This window comes from Dipodomys ordii, unplaced genomic scaffold (genome assembly GCF_000151885.1).
Source record: "Dipodomys ordii isolate 6190 unplaced genomic scaffold, Dord_2.0 Scaffold66, whole genome shotgun sequence".
NCBI classification, from domain to species: domain Eukaryota; kingdom Metazoa; phylum Chordata; class Mammalia; order Rodentia; family Heteromyidae; genus Dipodomys; species Dipodomys ordii.
This window is the reverse complement of record NW_012267282.1, coordinates 1,718,241-1,734,304: the sequence shown is the minus strand read 5'-3', so window position 1 is coordinate 1,734,304 and position 16,064 is coordinate 1,718,241. Positions and strand designations below refer to the sequence as shown.

At 56.7% G+C, this 16,064-nt stretch overlaps 1 protein-coding gene across 1 annotated transcript in view; it reads right to left on the bottom strand.

The window, feature by feature from the left end:
* Nucleotides 1-4,403: 4,403 nt before the first annotated feature.
* Slc15a4 (solute carrier family 15 (oligopeptide transporter), member 4) overlaps nt 4,404-16,064 on the bottom strand; it is a 13,222-nt gene continuing 1,561 nt past the window's right edge. Inside the window, exons 2-8 of the mRNA XM_013023042.1 lie at nt 14,048-14,343; nt 11,659-11,827; nt 11,218-11,295; nt 10,753-10,921; nt 6,814-6,969; nt 5,881-6,039; nt 4,404-5,328 (exon numbers count right to left, since the gene is read on the bottom strand). Coding sequence (XP_012878496.1) covers nt 5,153-5,328; nt 5,881-6,039; nt 6,814-6,969; nt 10,753-10,921; nt 11,218-11,295; nt 11,659-11,827; nt 14,048-14,343 — 1,203 coding nt within the window. The 3' untranslated portion in view covers nt 4,404-5,152. The remainder of the gene's footprint in view (nt 5,329-5,880; nt 6,040-6,813; nt 6,970-10,752; nt 10,922-11,217; nt 11,296-11,658; nt 11,828-14,047; nt 14,344-16,064) is intronic.

Sequence of the window (16,064 nt, the reverse complement as noted above, 5' to 3'; positions counted from 1 at the left end):
CCCCCCCCCCCCCCCCCCCCCCCCCCCCCGTGGAAAGTAAACTCTCTGTGCTGCCTCCCTTGCTGATGCCAACGCTCCTGAATCCCAATTCTTAATTTCCCAAACACAAGCAGTTTCTTCCGACCTCCTTTGGCTTAATGACCAATGAGAGAGGAAGCCCCCAACGGGGCTTTGGTGAGGCTCGGGGCCAAACCCTCGAACTGCACCCGGGCTTTGCGCAGACTCTCCGCGGGGCCCGTGCCCACCACCAAAGGACCCCGGTGCTTCTTCACCAGCTGGTGAGTGACCCCTAAGAGGAGAGCAGCCAGATCTATCCCCTCCCCTCCCCCAGAGCCACGCCCTTCATCCTAAGAAAGGAAAAGTACCACTCACTTTAAAGGAGTATGGGCCACTGAGTTTGTTTCAAAGGTTAGTAGCGCACACACCGTGTGAGGATGGAAGAGAGTAACGTGAGGTCACGTTTTTATGACTGTGAAGCAGTCTGGTTTGAGGTGCGGAGGTGATGTCCTCCGTCAAGGACAGCGGAAGCCTTGCTGGATTCCCAGAGGTCACTCCGCTCTTCAGACAAGGAGTCCGGTAAGACAGCCAATGAGGAGTGAATGAGGGAGACATCGCCCCGCCGTGACCATACACACACACTCAGAGACACACGACACATGCACAGCCGTTAGGCACACAGAACAAGCATATGAACACACAGAGACATGTGTACAGACATGGAAGGCATGCAGTCTTAGGCACACGTGTGCATGTATACACACACACACACACACACACACACACACGCAGCTCTCCCTACTCCCTCCAATTCCCAAGGCCTCACACAACAGAGGAATCCCTGGCCAGGAAAGGCTGCGTGGACACACTATCATGTATGTAAACACTTCCTGCACTGAACCTCTGGGTTGTATCCAGGACCTGCTGCAGACTTCATGGGCTCCGGTCCTTCTACAAGCCTCAGCCTCGTGGTCTGTGGACAGGGGGTGGGGCAGGCCCCTCCCTGCAGGTACAGGCTCAGAGCTGGAGCTAGAACCAGGAAGGCTCTGCCCGGCCTCGGGGAGGGAAGTGGAGTTCCCCGTGTGCATCAGCAGGGAAATGCGCCTTCCATCTCTGCATCCGAGCCCCTCCTCGCAATCCTGCTGGGACCTAGTCATACCCCACACAATACAGGGGCACAGGTGGCGCTGCGTGGCTTTAACACTTAGGTCTTAAGAGTGCTGCTCCAGCCTGAGTGTGTCTATACAAGTCCTGTTCTGTGGAAAGGCAACTGCTCCAAGGCGTGAGAAAGCCCAACATGGGAAGCTCACACGGAGACTCCAAGAAACGACGCAGAGATATGAGTGACCACGCGGGGAGACCACGGGAGTGACCACGCAGGGGGACAATCAGAGTGACCACGCAGGGGGACAATCAGAGTGACCACGCAGGGGGACAATCAGAGTGACCACGCAGGGGGACAATCAGAGTGACCGCGCGGGGTACCGTGAGCGTAAGCGACACGGACAGACCACACAGATCCACTGGTGATGTTCCCTTATGACCCAATCACCTCTGAGGAATGTGACCGGTTGGGGACGGAGCCAACACTGGAGACCATTCTGGAACAAAACAGTAACACTCAGTAGTGACAAGGTCCCTCTTGAGAGCTCTCAGGACAGCACCTGGCAGGTTCCCGGGACTTGGGAGGGGGTGGAGCACTGGGGAAGGCGTGTCCATCCCAGATGGGCTTAACCCCGAGCGCCATGGCGGGGGAATGAGCTTGCCGAGACACGTTAGGGCCAAAGCTTCCTGAACATTCTTTCCCAGCGTGCGGGTTCCCGCCACCTCTCCGGAACATCTCAAAATGTCCGGCTGTGGTCAGCAGTGTGCCATGTGTAAGGGGTGGCCGCACGCCTCACGCTGCATCTTATCTGTCAGAAGTCCCGAGTGAGGCGGGGCTGGGGGTCAGACTGCACTTGCCATCAGCCTGCAGGTTCACTTTAGCAGCGGTCAGCTCCCAGGGAAGGAAACCGACTGAGGGGTAATAAAGGCCCACGGAGCATCGGGGAAATAATTATGGAGGATCCCAGACAGCTCTCAAGCCACGGAAGCCAGGTGACCCATGCACCACAGGGGCCCCAGACTCCTCTGTGGGAGGAGAAAGGCCATGTGAACAGACACGGAGACCAATGGAGTAGAGAGTAGGGTTGTCCACCGCTTTCTGCCCTCTCTCCTCCCAATTCTGGAAGGTTCTAAGTCGGGGGAGCTCGGTGCAGTGGGAACTCCCCCAGAAGGGAGCGGGAGGTTCCAACTCAGGAAGTGAGGAGACTGCAGGAACTCCGTGCTCCAATACCCCATCAGAAAAACGCGTGGAATAGAAGGCTCCTCCCACAGGGCACAATGGAAGATTCCACCACTCACCCCCAGTGAAGAGCTTAGCTGGGTGCCTGGCGCCCGGTGGGTCCACCCAGTGTGCGCCGCAACCCGGTCCAAGCTGAGATGCAGGCCAGCTTGAGTGCCGGTTTCAATCACTTCTCCCTCCAGCTGAACCCGTTTCCCAGCGCCCTAGCCAAAGACCATGACGTGGGGAGACACACTGCCCGTGTATCCCAGGCCCGGCACCCCGTTTGAGTTTGGGCTGTGCTGTGCCCACTCAGCTGCCCTGTGATAAGAACTGAGCAACTAATTATGGAAAGAACGAAGCGATGCAAGTGTGTCTGCATGCAAAGGTGCTCTGCTGCTCGGGGAGAGGACTCCCGCCCACCGGTTCTGCACCAGTGCGGGGGGCTTGTGAGCGCAATCTCGCCTCTTCTAGTCTGCACAGTGCTCGTGCATTCGCCCCGCCAGCCTCCCTCAGTCCTTCCTTGCTACTGTTACTGTCACTGTGAGAAGCCTTTGCCCTCCACAGCCTTGGTCATGACTGCATCTACCTTCTCCCAGTTCAAAGCCGTCCCAACAGCCGGTGCCCTGGCCACTTCACTCAGGCCTCTCCCTGCCCCAGCTCTCTGGGAAGAGCCTTGTCAAGGGAGTGTTTCATGAGCTGTTTGTTTTCTGCATACCCACTCTCCTCCTAGGGGCTTCCTCAGGACGGAAGTGACTGGGGGCTCGCGGAGCCTCTGCTGCTTGCAAACACAGACGCAAGCCGAGCCAGCCCGCCAGGCGCCCAAGGCCGCTCCCGCCTTCCCGGGACCCTCTGGCTGTCCTGCACGTGGAGGCCTGGACTAATACCAAATGCTTTTTTGGTGTTGGTCGTGGGGCCTGAATTCTGGGTCTAGGTGCCGTCCTTCAGCAATTCAGCTCAAAGGTAGCGCTCTACCACTTGAGCCACAGCGCTCCTTCCGGCCTTTTCTGCTTATGTATTGCTGAAGAATCAAACTCACACGCTCTCCTCGTAGTCAGTCATCAGGACTTAGAACAAGGGGTAAGACGCCCTCGAAACGCAAGCCCGTGGTGGGCTAGACAATGGTGTTTTGCTCTCCACTAGTTTCCTCCGATGCAGGCTGTCTCCACATGCACCTCACCCCACTGGACTCCACGGGGAACCCGCCAGTCAGCAGGGGCTCCTGGCTGCAGGACTGGGTTCACATACCCCTGACAGCAGATCTCAGAAGTAAACAGGCCCCTGCCCTGCCAAGTCTGGCCTGTGTGTCCAAGCACCACAGGAGAGGCACGTGGCGCACCCACCACCTCCCCAGGACCTCCTCTCTGCACAGCAGGAGAGCACCTGGTCAAAGGTGGGACCTCATGGCTCCAGTTAACGGGACTTGGACTCCGTGCGGGAGTTAGCTGTGACCTATGACCTCTACCCAAGCATTCTGGAGTGAGTGAAGGCTGTCGGGCTTCCCAAAGTCAGCACCTGCATCTGCTTACACCGCTCTCTGCTGGAGTGGTGGTGTGCCCTCTGGGCACCAGCAGCCTCTTCGGCGTGCTGAGACTGAGATGTGGCCGCATCAGGGTCCTGACCCCAAGGCCCCTCCCATTCCATCTCCTCACTGAGACGCCAGCTTCAGACCATGTCCACTGGTTTTGTCCTTGCTTCAACCCAGTCTAAAACAACCAGACACTCAGGATACCTGGTGGGGTGGGTGGATGAAGGAAGGAAGGCTGGGAGACGCGTGTTAACGGCCAGGATCAGACTCCCCCTGCCCTTGACCCTGACGGCCTTTCCCAGGCGCATCGTGACCCCCTACAAATGAGGATTTGAGCTGAGCGTGACGTGACGCCCCAGGCATTAGAAGAGTGCGAGGCCTCGGCCTGTGCCACGTATTGTTCCTCTGAAGAGCGTCCGTGTTCATCGCCCAGTCGGCAGTTCTCTGACGGTGCACAGTGCGCGGCCCGCTGCCCTCCGAGGCCAGCTCCACCCCTGCCAGGAGCCGACGTGTGTGGTGATGAGCAAGAGCAGCCACACACACGACAGTGCGAGCTCACATCTGGGAAGCTTTAATAACAAAATGACACCGAAGCACAGCCACAGACAGAAGAGCTCAGAGGCCTAGCACGCGCACAGCGAAGTCGTCCTGTCCAGAGTGAGCTCCGTTAGCCAGGGCTTCCTCACCACCAGCGGGCTACGGTTCCATCAGCATGCTGGTAAAGTACGGACACGGGCAAGGCTTATGACACGCTGGAGGGCTCCGCAGCTAAAAGGACACAGACTTAATACTGCCGCATGCCTCTACCTCTTCCAATCACGTCTGCAGTTTAAGGAAGAAGCCTCCTGAGACAGGAGACACTCACACCTCCAACCCACTCCCAAAACACCTGGCAAGGGGCAAGACCGGCAGCCATGAACATGGCTATCAGAGATCAACCCACCAGCAGCGGACACACCTTCTTCTCCAAGGACCCCACCTGCCTCAGGACACTCCAAGTTGGCTGATTTATAAAAGGAGACCACATGGTTTGTGACAGTATGTGTGTCAACCTACACACCTATACTCCCCCCCAAGACTTCAAGCCTTGGAGACCTGCACTTCTCCTCCAGGAGGGCCGGGCTGCCAGGAGACCACAGTAAGGCACTAGGTCTGGGCGAGGAGAGAGAACTGTTCACGTGCCACGCAGGGCTGGGAGGCCGGAGGCCCTCCCCGGCGCCCTGGCAGCGGCCCAGACGCCTGTCTCGTGCACTAGCACGTGAGAGCCCTGGGGCTCCTCAGTGTGGCGCACACAAGGGCCGCGGTCAGGCTCGTCCACTGGCAGGGCCGGCGTCCACTCTTCTGCTGGCTGTCCCTCCATCCACTCTTGATCGCTGGAGGTCATACTTCACAGAAACAATGAGGAAAAGCAGGAGCGTGACTCCTTGAATGGCGGCCAGAAGGAAGAAGTAGTAGTTCAGGTGGCAGCCGTTGATGTTACCTGAGGGCGAGGGAAGGTGTGAGCCCACCCCTGGGCTGGCCTCAGCACCCTACTGAGCGCTCTCCAGCCACCACTGCTCAGAAAAAGGCCAACAGTCACTTGTCCAGCACGCAGCCAGCATCGCCGGCTTCTGAAGGTCTTAGGAGTTCCTGTCCTGGTGGTCTGGACACAGCGAGGAGGGAGGGGCCACACCAGAGGGATTCCAGGCAAGCAACAGGGAGCACAGGCGTCCAGTCAGAAGAGAGGGGCGAGGAGAGAGGTGACTAGGAGGGGAGGGAAAGGGAGGGAAGGGGAAAGGGAGGGGAGGGGAGGGGAGAGGGGGAGGGGCATGGAGGGGAGATGGGGAGGGGAGGCCCCAAAGTGCTGCTCATACAACACTGCCAAGGCGAAGGGTGGCGGGGCCTTGGGACAGGGTCCTCTCTGGGTTCCCTCTGGGCCCCACGCAGCCCCGCAGGCCAGCCCTCCAGCCTGGCCACCGCACAGGAGCTGGTCCCCTCTGGGCCCCGCAGGCCAGCCCTCCAGCCTGGCCACCGCACAGGAGCTGGCTCTTACCAAAGTCTGTGTGGCTGCTCATCCAGCCGATGGCTTTGACAGACACCAGAGCCAACAGCCCCGAGCCCACGAAGGAGCCAACCCCAGAGAAGAAGAAGAAGAGGCCCATGATGGCGCTCTGCATGGACTTGGGGGCAGCCGAGTAGGCGAACTCCAGCCCTAGGGAGGGAGGAAGGTGTTGCGTGAGCAGGCCTTGCCTGAGAGCGAGCGCAGGCTCCGCACAGAGACAGCGCTGGACCCAGCTCGGCGCGCGCCCACCCACCCTCAAGGAAGCAGCAGCTGAGCTGGGCTCAACACCCGCTCATTTGTGCTCCTGAAGACTGTTCAACAAACTAAACTCCTGCTCGAAAATAAAGTATGTGTACTGACATGAAAATCGACTTAGGGATTCTATTTTGAAAGCAATAGATTCAAAACCATCTCAGCTGGTCCGTCTATAAATCCATACCCTACAGCAGCAAGGCGGGAGACGTGCCACGTGTGCTAACGAAAGCCCACTTCCTCCGCAAGCATGAACCACCACCCTGGCTGTCCCCCACCTCCCTGCTCCGCCCAGCAGGCACGTGGGCCTGCCAGCAGACACCAGTCCACGTGCCTACACGCACCCGTCCACACTGCAAAGTCTGCAAGGACGCAGTCGTAACATTAGATTGGCTTTTTACATCAGATCCATGAGCCATGGCTGAGCCAGAAGACAGCCAGGCGCTCTTTTTCTCTCTGGTGACTTATTGTAGGCAATGAATTGTCATGAAAATGCTTCTGAGTAGTTTTTGACCCTATAACAACAGCCCAGCAACCATCTTACTATTCACCTCCCAATCACAATCTCCCTGCCACAAAATACAAAAGCACGTGGGTACTGTGTACCAACGCAGTCCAACACCCAGGACACCACTCCATCCCCTCAGCCAGACACCTGGCACTAATGCTCACCTGCGATACTTGCAAAGATCTCGCTGATGCCGATCAGCACGTACTGCGGAAGCTGCCACCAGATGGGCAGGTCTGCCGCGTGGTAGACCACGTTGCCGATCGTTTGATTGATGGTTTTCTCTTTAACAAGGTCCAGCCTTTTGCTCTCCAAGATTCCTGTAATTTGTGAATCAGTCAGTCACGCGTGTGATGATGAACATTTACCACCAAACTAAACAACCAGGTGTTTGCCACAGTGATCTCTGACAATTCTGATCCAGGCGTTGGAAGCTTCCAGATCCCTGTGCTGCAGCCCGCAGGCGCGGCGGGTCCTGTCACCTGGTCTCTGTGTCCCAGGTGCCTTTTCAGGACCACAGGTGCCCATTGGGTTTGCCTCGTCAGCTCCTACACTGCTTGCTCACCCATTCCCAGGCTACACATGGGCAGGGACTGAGCTCCTGGTGCTGTCCCCACATGCTGAGAAGCGGCGGGGCGAGTCCCACAAACCCCTCAAGACCAAGATTAACCTGCCCCGTCCACAGCCTCACACATCCACACCCACACCATCAACGGCCTCACACATGTACACCAGCACTGTCAACGGCCTCACACATCCACACCCACACCGTCAACGGCCTCACACATCCACACACATACCATCAACAGCCTTACACATCCACACCATCAACAGCCTCGCACATGCACACCAACACCATCAACAGCCTCACACATCCACACCAACACCATCAACAGCCTCATACATCCACACCCACACCATCAATGGCCTCACACATGTACACCAACACCATCAACAGCCTCATACATGCACACCAACACCATCAACAGCCTCACACATCCACACCCACACCATCAACGGCCTCACACACCCACACCATCAACAGCCTCACACATGTACACCAACACCGTCAACAGCCTCACACATCCACACACACACCATCAACAGCCTCACACATCCACACCAACACCGTCAACAGCCTCACACATCTACACCAACACCGTCAACAGCCTCACACATGAACACCAACACCATCAACAGCCTCACACATCCACACCAACACCATCAACAGCCTCATACATCCACACCCACACCATCAATGGCCTCACACATGTACACCAACACCATCAACAGCCTCATTCATGCACACCAGCCCTGTCAACAGCCTCACACATCCACACCCACACCATCAATGGCCTCACACATCCACACACACACCATCAACAGCCCCACACATGCACACCAACAACAGCCTCACACATGTACACCAACACCATCAACAGCCTCACACACCCACACCAACAACATCCTCACACATCCATGTATGGTGCGGATGGCTCCTAGGAAGGTGACAAGCGGCCACACAGGGGATCTGGAACTGGGAAGGAAGTGACCACAGCCACCACAAGTACCACACAGAAGCAAAGGCAGATGACTGCAGTTACCACAGTGAGCCAAAACCCAAGTGCCCTACAAAGAACCACACAGAACGCACACACATACGTACACACACACACGGCCTGATCTCCATGCATGTCTACGTAACACTGCACGTCCCAGCACAAAGAAGTCTGAGTGCTTGAATCTGTGTATCACAGCTCACCTGCACCCTCTCCCCATAGAATTAACACACATCACTCTTTTACTTACTTTCCTAAGCAGGTTAAAATCAGCTTATCAACAGGATTTCACTTTCACAGAAATGGGCAAGGCTGGTTCAGCACAGACACCTAAGTCCTACGGGTCAGCCCTGCTGAAGAAGGGACAGCACTGAGCATGCTCCTGACCAGGGCCCAAAGCTTCCTCTTCTTAGGAAGCATCTACGATGTCAGTAACCCAAAGCAAGGCAGAGGTGGAGCACGGCTCAGTGGCAGGGCAGAGCCTCACACGCACCAACCAAACACACAACCATATAACGCAATCCCAGTACAGGAGACTGAAGCAGAGGGTGGTGTGTTCCAGTATGCCTGGGGACATACTGGAATGATGTTTCACGAAACTCCCAATACACATACAAATTTTTTTGCAGGGGGGAGTAGTGGTCCTGGTGCTTAAACTCAGGGCCTGAGCTTCTCTCTGCAAGGCTAGCACTATCACTGAGCCACAGCTCCACTCCCAGCTTTTCTGGGGTGGTTAACTGGAGAGTCTCACAGACTTTCCTGCCTGGGCTGGCTTCAAACTGTGATTCTCAGACCTCAGCCTCCTGAGCAGCTAGGATGACAGGCGTGAGCCGCCGGAGCCTGGACCGCACACCGAACTGTAAGGAGACAAGCATCACCTAACCGGTCAGCACGCCCTCCTGCTGCCCTGCGCAGCCCTCAGAAGGCCGCGGTGTTGCCTGGGTGGCATCTGAGAGCTTTCAGAGACGCAGCCCTTGCCGGCAAGGGCTCAACGCAGACACATGGCGCAGCCCTGGCCAGCCCCAGCCCCGTTTCCTTCCCATCTGCACGCGGCCGGAGCTGGCACCGTCTCAGGTCTCGGCCCGAGCCCACTGACATTGCTAGGTGGAAGAGGCCGGCGGGCGCGGGTGGCTGGCGCTCCACTGGTGAGCCGTGCTCAGGGCAATGCAGATGTCAGCACACTGCCCAGCCCATTCAGGAGGGCAGGCACACACCACCTTTGGCCCTGAGTACTGCCCCGCTTCCAGTTCCTCAGTCCCTCACCGCAACCTCGGCCTCCCCAGGCACCCAAGGGTCACCACCAAAGCCACCGCACTCCACATGAAAGGGCAGGTCCACTGCAGCCTGACCGGGCACTCTCAGCTCACTCAGGGGGCACTTGTTCCTGCACAGACAAGCCCGGAAACCACAAGAACACCCCATGAGCCCCGAGGGGTGGTTCAGCCCTTCATGAAACGGAGGGAAATAACAAAGGAGCCAGAAGATGCGCCTCACAGAAGAGGAAACAGCACAGAGGCCGACCCGGGAAGAAGCGGAGGCAACCCAGCAGCACCGGCCTAAAGGACACCCACAGGAGGGATCCCCCCAGTGCCCACTGCCGGCTGTTCGCGCTTGCTCAGGTCCCAGAATGCACGGCTCCGAGCAGAAATGAACATAAAGAAAAGCCCCAGTATTTGAACTATTTGACCAGCAAGAGCTCAACATCTAAACATCACAGCTGCTGGAATATAGATTTCTTATGCCTAGGGACTCATTTTTCAGCCTGCTAAATACTACACTATGTTCTCTGGCAGCAGATGAAGGACCCATTGTCTGAGAATATTAGATGCTCTCCCAGAGCTTGCTGCGGAGCTCCTCAGCCTGCCGTAGGCGATTCAGGAATATCAACTTCCTTATCACACAGCTAGTTTACAGGTCAGTAATTCTCAAGTATTAATATTTATAAGTTAACATTATAAATATTAATGAAGGAAAAGTCCAAGCTAAAGATACCATCAACTCCTCAGCTTTATCGGCAAAGATAAACTATTTCAAAATGTAAGAAATAAGAAAGCTGGACAGCACTTTGAAAGGGTAATTCCCCTTGGTGGAGGAATGCTCAGGAACCAGTTTTTGACTGTGTTTTGAGGTGAGGGGTAGAATTGAGGGGGTAAGCTGAAAATAATCTGATACAATTGACTCCCAAGGAAAATCCATACAAAGTCAAACTTGCAAAGATTCTGGGGCCTCCTGAAGCCTCAAGCAGAGCTGGGGTTAGGAGTCCTAAGGCAGAGCGCTCGTGCTGGAGATCAGAGCACCAAGTTCACCACCCACCCACCAGCAGCCCACACTCCACAGCAAAGGCACAGGTGCGCTTCAGAACACTTCTATCATTTCAGCTCTAAAAGAAAAACAACCATCTGTCCCCAGAAGGACAGTAACTGTACAAGGAAGAGGTAGGAATGGAGGCCCACTAAGCGTTCTGAGCCGCAGACCCAGACTCCAGATGCCCGGCTACACCGACGCCTGCCGTGCTGGGCAGAGCGGTAGAGCGTGGCCACTCACCTGCAGCAAAGGCGGAGGACATCACGAAGAACATGCCCACCGCAATCCTCTTGAGGGAGGATGGCAGCAGGCCGTGTCTTCGCAGCACAGGATCCACCAGCTTGTCTTTGAGCGGGATGAGCAGCAGGATGAGCAGAGCATCGAACATGGTGAGCCAGGCTGCCGGGAACTGGGCAGAGCACACCACAGGAGACGGTTTAGTCCCTGGCAGGCAAGGCAGACAGCAACGTACCACAGGGAAACGCCCAGAAGGACAGCCACCCTCCACCTGTCACCTCCCAGGGAAGTGCCTGCAGCTCTGAGACACCAGAACTGGGGGGAGACACTTCTGAGTAACTGTTTGTTTCTCGGCTGAGGGAGGAGGGAAGGGAAGAGGGGCTATATTAATGGTCTTGTCCACGGGTGAAATCCCGTGCCACCGCTCAGGCTGACAGAGGGTCTGTTCTGAGTCACCAAGGCCCTTACCGTGTGAGGGGTGGTGGTGATACTTGAGATTTCTGGAATCCTCAGATGAAGACTCTGCAAGACATACGTGGTCTGCATCTGGGCACAGAAAGCGGGACACACGTGAGAGGCAGCCACACTCTGCACGCCTGAGCACCCGCCATTGCCACCCGTGACACGGTATAGCCCTGTGCACTGCCACCATACCAGGAAGCAGAAGCATACAATGGTTCAAGCTTCGAAACGACGCATCAACCAGCTGCCTCCCCCCCACCGTCCCTGGGGATCACGTTTGGCAAAGATGGCAGTTATCCAAACGAGACGCTGAGGCGAGGGCGGGAGAGCTGGAAGCACAGCCACTCCCCACTTCTCCTCAGCAAAGCAGCCAAGGGAGCCCTTAACAAAGCCCCAACTGCTAGGACCCCGGAGGCCTGGGCAGCGAGGCCTGCCTGCGGCACTCACTTGGAAGTACACCGTCCAGTATGGAATCAAAGCCAAGAACACAGGCACGATCTTGACCAGGGCTTTCACGTCTTCCACTTTGTCCTCCGTGAACGGCCCTCCGCGCGACATCTTACATGAATCAAACAGACTTTGTTTAGAAGATTGCTGAAAGACTCCACTGCCTTCACTTTGGGAAACAGAACGGAGGAATTAGTTTTCTTCTACCCCACACAATCAATTACTTGGCAACAAATTAAGTCTGGGGGTAGGAAACCAGCTGACTATACCGAGCCCCTTCTAACTCATCCTGTTACCAACTATACACTCCAAATAAGCTGAGCAGTCCTCCCTAAGGACAGTAAGACACCATGCCCGGTGACCCAAGGGCCCGGCCACAGCAATGTGTGGAGGCCAGGAGGGAGATGGACAGCAGCCTGCTCACAAAGCCAGGGACGGGCCTGTGTGGCCGGCAGCACGTTGGGTAGCAGTGCTGAGGCATGGGGAATCAACACCGAGCAGGCAGCTGCATGTGCCAGCGCAGGGGCACAAGGGCTCCCGCGTTAGCGCAGGCTGCAAGCTGAGGTGCTTTTAAAGGGCTCTACTGGCCCAGTGCACAGAGGAAGTCAGGGCACAGGGTGGTCACAACGCTACAGCTGGGGCTGCGATTCTAGCTCGGGCAGTCTTGGCTTGGGAGTCAGCCAGACACTGCTGGTCATAGCTGCTCCTCCACTGCACCCTCGCCCCTTCGAGTCCAAACACAAATGTGTGTCCATCCCACTAGGCAGCCCCACTCCACGCCTCTGCATCAACACCATCATCCAGAGGCCAGGCACAGTGCAGCAGACAGCTTCAGCCCAGAGAGCATGTGGACACCCTGTCCTGTACCAGCTGAGCTCACAGCCCTGTGCTGTACCAGCTGAGCTCACAGGCCTGAGGCCCTCGGACAGGCACTTCCCGGCTGTGAGGAAGACCATGCAGTGGGGGCGGCACAAAGCTGGGGGAGGGAGGGCTGCATATTACTCGCCAAAGCCAGAAATGCCAGGCGACAATTACTATCCAGCTTGCTCCCAATTCTGGACTCAGCCATGACCACCGCTTCCTGTGCATAAACTCAGCGGCCTGCTTCACCAAGCCACCGCTATTCTGCCTTATTCTTTTACAAAGCACACACACTGTCCCACTATAAGAGATGTGCTGTTCTTGTTGGGTGCTGGGGAGGATACTGTATACATATCCTTAGAAGCTTGGTCTAGGAGAAAATAATCGCACAAAAAGAAGAGCTCTAACTTCCAAGGCATTACTCCTTCTTTCATCTGAAAGTATTTCTACGTTCTAACATCCTGATGTATCTAAGACAGGTTTTATCAATTATTTGTATCATGCCAAGGAAGTTTCTATGAAAGCATGGAAGAGTCAAGATTAAAAAAAAATGCCCTCTGCGAAAGGACTGCTCACAGGCTCCTGACCAGCTTTGTCACTAGAAGCGGCTCCAGAGGCCGCGTTGGGGCACCATGTTGCAGCACCCGTGCTGCTGCAGGTACAGGGACAGGAGCAGAGCAGACTCTCCTTCCCACGGCCCGCGCTGCAGTCTCCAGGAGCCCGGGAGTTCTCAGGATGTGGAGAGAGAAACTTCCAGGCACCTCCAGTCCAGCATGAGAAGTGAACAATCCTCCTTCTCAGTTAAAACCAGAATCCCATCATCATCTGTGGGGACTGCGACTGAGACCAGATAAGGCCAGGAACCACACCTGCAGATAACCAGGGTGCTGTGATTCCTAGGCCTCTCAGCCACTAGGTACCTCCTCAGACAGGTGGCTGGGAGAGCTCCAAAGGCCCTACTAGCCAGCCCGTCGCCACTGCACAGGGAAGGAAGGTGGCAGGGCCAGGCCAGCATCTGGCCTAGCGTCTACCTGACCACTGTCTGGCCCACCTGACTGCCTGCTACCTTGTGCTGGCCTGGGACGGGCTCCTGGACACACACCTTCAGCACTAAGACTGTTCCTGAACCACTCCAAAGGGCAGTTTAGCTCCCATGGAAGTGTCTCAAAACTGCTTCTGTCCTCCTATCTTAGTGCCTGGACTCAGGAGTGCTGTGCCGACAACTGCTCAGATTTCCACCAAGGCTCTAATGCCTTCAAAATAAAACACCATGCACAGAGTACATGCTCTATCTGTCCAGTCCTCTAAGCAACTTCGGAGAAGCCAGCCTTGCCTGTCCACACTGGCAGGGAGGAAGCTGGGCACCGAGGACATGTGAGCGCCTCCATCTCAGGAAGAGACACACTGCACCCTGATCTCCAGAGGACTCAGACACCACATAACCCAGGGCCCTGTGCACAGCAAGCATGCACATGCCACAGGCAAGCTGTACCCCACGCACAGCAGCAGAGGTCAAGGAAGCACTTACCCACTGCCTGAGCGCCCCCCACGCAGCCGCTGGGAGCAGCAGGAGTAGGTGAGGATTTTGAACATATCTGTGAAGGCGCTGCCGTCTGGGGGCTTGGTGATGAAGACGCTCTGGCCACAGAGGAAGACCACAAATGCCACAGCCACGCAGACCGTAGGGATCAGATAGCCAGAGAAAAAGCTCACATTCTGCTGGACATAGGCAATGCCTCCTAATGAAAGGATCGCTCCCAAGTTAATGCTCCAATAAAACCAATTAAAAAATCTCCTGGTGGCTTCTGGACCTCGATCTTTGACCTAAAATTAACAGAGAGGAAAAACACTCGCGAGCCTGTGAGGACATCTTGTCTCTTAATTCGTCCTTTCCCACTCCCTCCCCATCCACAATGGCATCACAAGTACCTTACCAATTCCTAGACAAATCTCACCCTCCAGAGGAAAAGATAATGTTCAATGGTATCACAGAATCCTAACCCTAAAATCTGTCATCCTCATTTCCTACAAACTTGGAGGTCTCAACTTCTAAGGGTTTGTAACCAAAATGTCTTTATATCCAAGGCCTCCCAGAACCCAAGCCCACACAGCCATCATTTCCACACAGAAGGGAGCCGCCTCTGTGACAGGCACATCAGGTGCTTCTAGCCCCTGGCTGAGAGCCACTGCTCCACTGGGCACCGGTCACAGTACGTCATCTAGGGCACAGCTGCGTGCAGCCCTGCCAGGATAAACAGGCTTTTCACAGGACCGGCTCTAAGACACTCAGAGTCAAGCCAGGCGGCAAAGCCGAAGGTCTGGATGGAATAACATCAGCTGAACCGTTAGATGGCTGACTTGTAATTGTCCTCGCTAGGAAAAGGGCATTATTTGTCCCTCCTCTTTCTGGTCCCTCTCGCAAATACTAGATCCACGTATCCAGGAGGACTGTGACCTCTGCAAAAGGGTTGTCACTGGGGAGACTGGGAGCTGGCAGAAGCATACTGGAGGGTTCACCCTTGGACCTCAGCTGACACCCGGTGACAGCCACTCACCCACCCCTAAAGCGGCCGGCCGGCCCCTCACCTCTCCGCAGAGATGGAGACTGTAGAGAGTACCTTAAACACATCACCTCCACAGGAGGGCAGGTGGACCGACGGACAGACTAACCCCTGCAGACAGCAGCACCTCAGGGACCAATCCCCCTTAGGGTCCAGCCAAGATCCAGTACTTTGGCATAAAGGCACCAACTCCTCCCTTAACCTTTATTTTTACAGAGCTGTACGTGCAGCATTTATCAGCCAAGCATGTGGCCAGTGGCCTTTAGTATACTCAGAGAACGGCCACCACTGCTGCCCACCCCAGAGTAGCAGTCACCCCATGCCGCCCTCCAGGCGCCACTCAACTTCCACCTGTGTTCCACAGACACGGAAGCACGGGGGGACGGGCGTCTGCCCTCCTTCAGTACATTCTCAAGGCCACCAATTCATCAGGCCGCAGGGAGCCAGATTTCTCATCTGCAAACCACACTCGGGCAGTGGCGGTGTCCGGGCTACAGTACCGGCACTGAGCAGACCTGCAGGGCACAGCGCGAGCTCCGGCCCGGGCCCGGCACGGGGCCTGCTGGGGCTTCCCTCCCACCGGGCCTGCACGAGCCCCGCCTGCAGTCCCGGCCTGGACCCGGGCATCACCCCCTCCCACACGGCCCCGCTGGACAGGCAGGGAGCTGGGTGCCGCCAGGCCCCGGAAGGGACCCCTGGATCCTGACGGGTCCGTGGGGCACCGAGGGGCCGAGGCCCACTGAACCCAGACTCCTAACCCGTCACAGACGCTCTTCCTGTCCCCCCCCCACACAGGAAGTGGCGCTGAGGTGTCACGAGGCCACCGGAGGCTCGTCGCTCCCCCGGGGGACCCTTGAGCCGGGGCCCTGCCCTTCACACCGGCGGGGACGGGGGTCGGCGGGTCCCCCCACGAGGAGGCTGCGGCTCGGACGCGGGCGCCGGGCCTTGGCGTCCGCCCCGTCCGTGGGATCCGTGCCGGCCCCG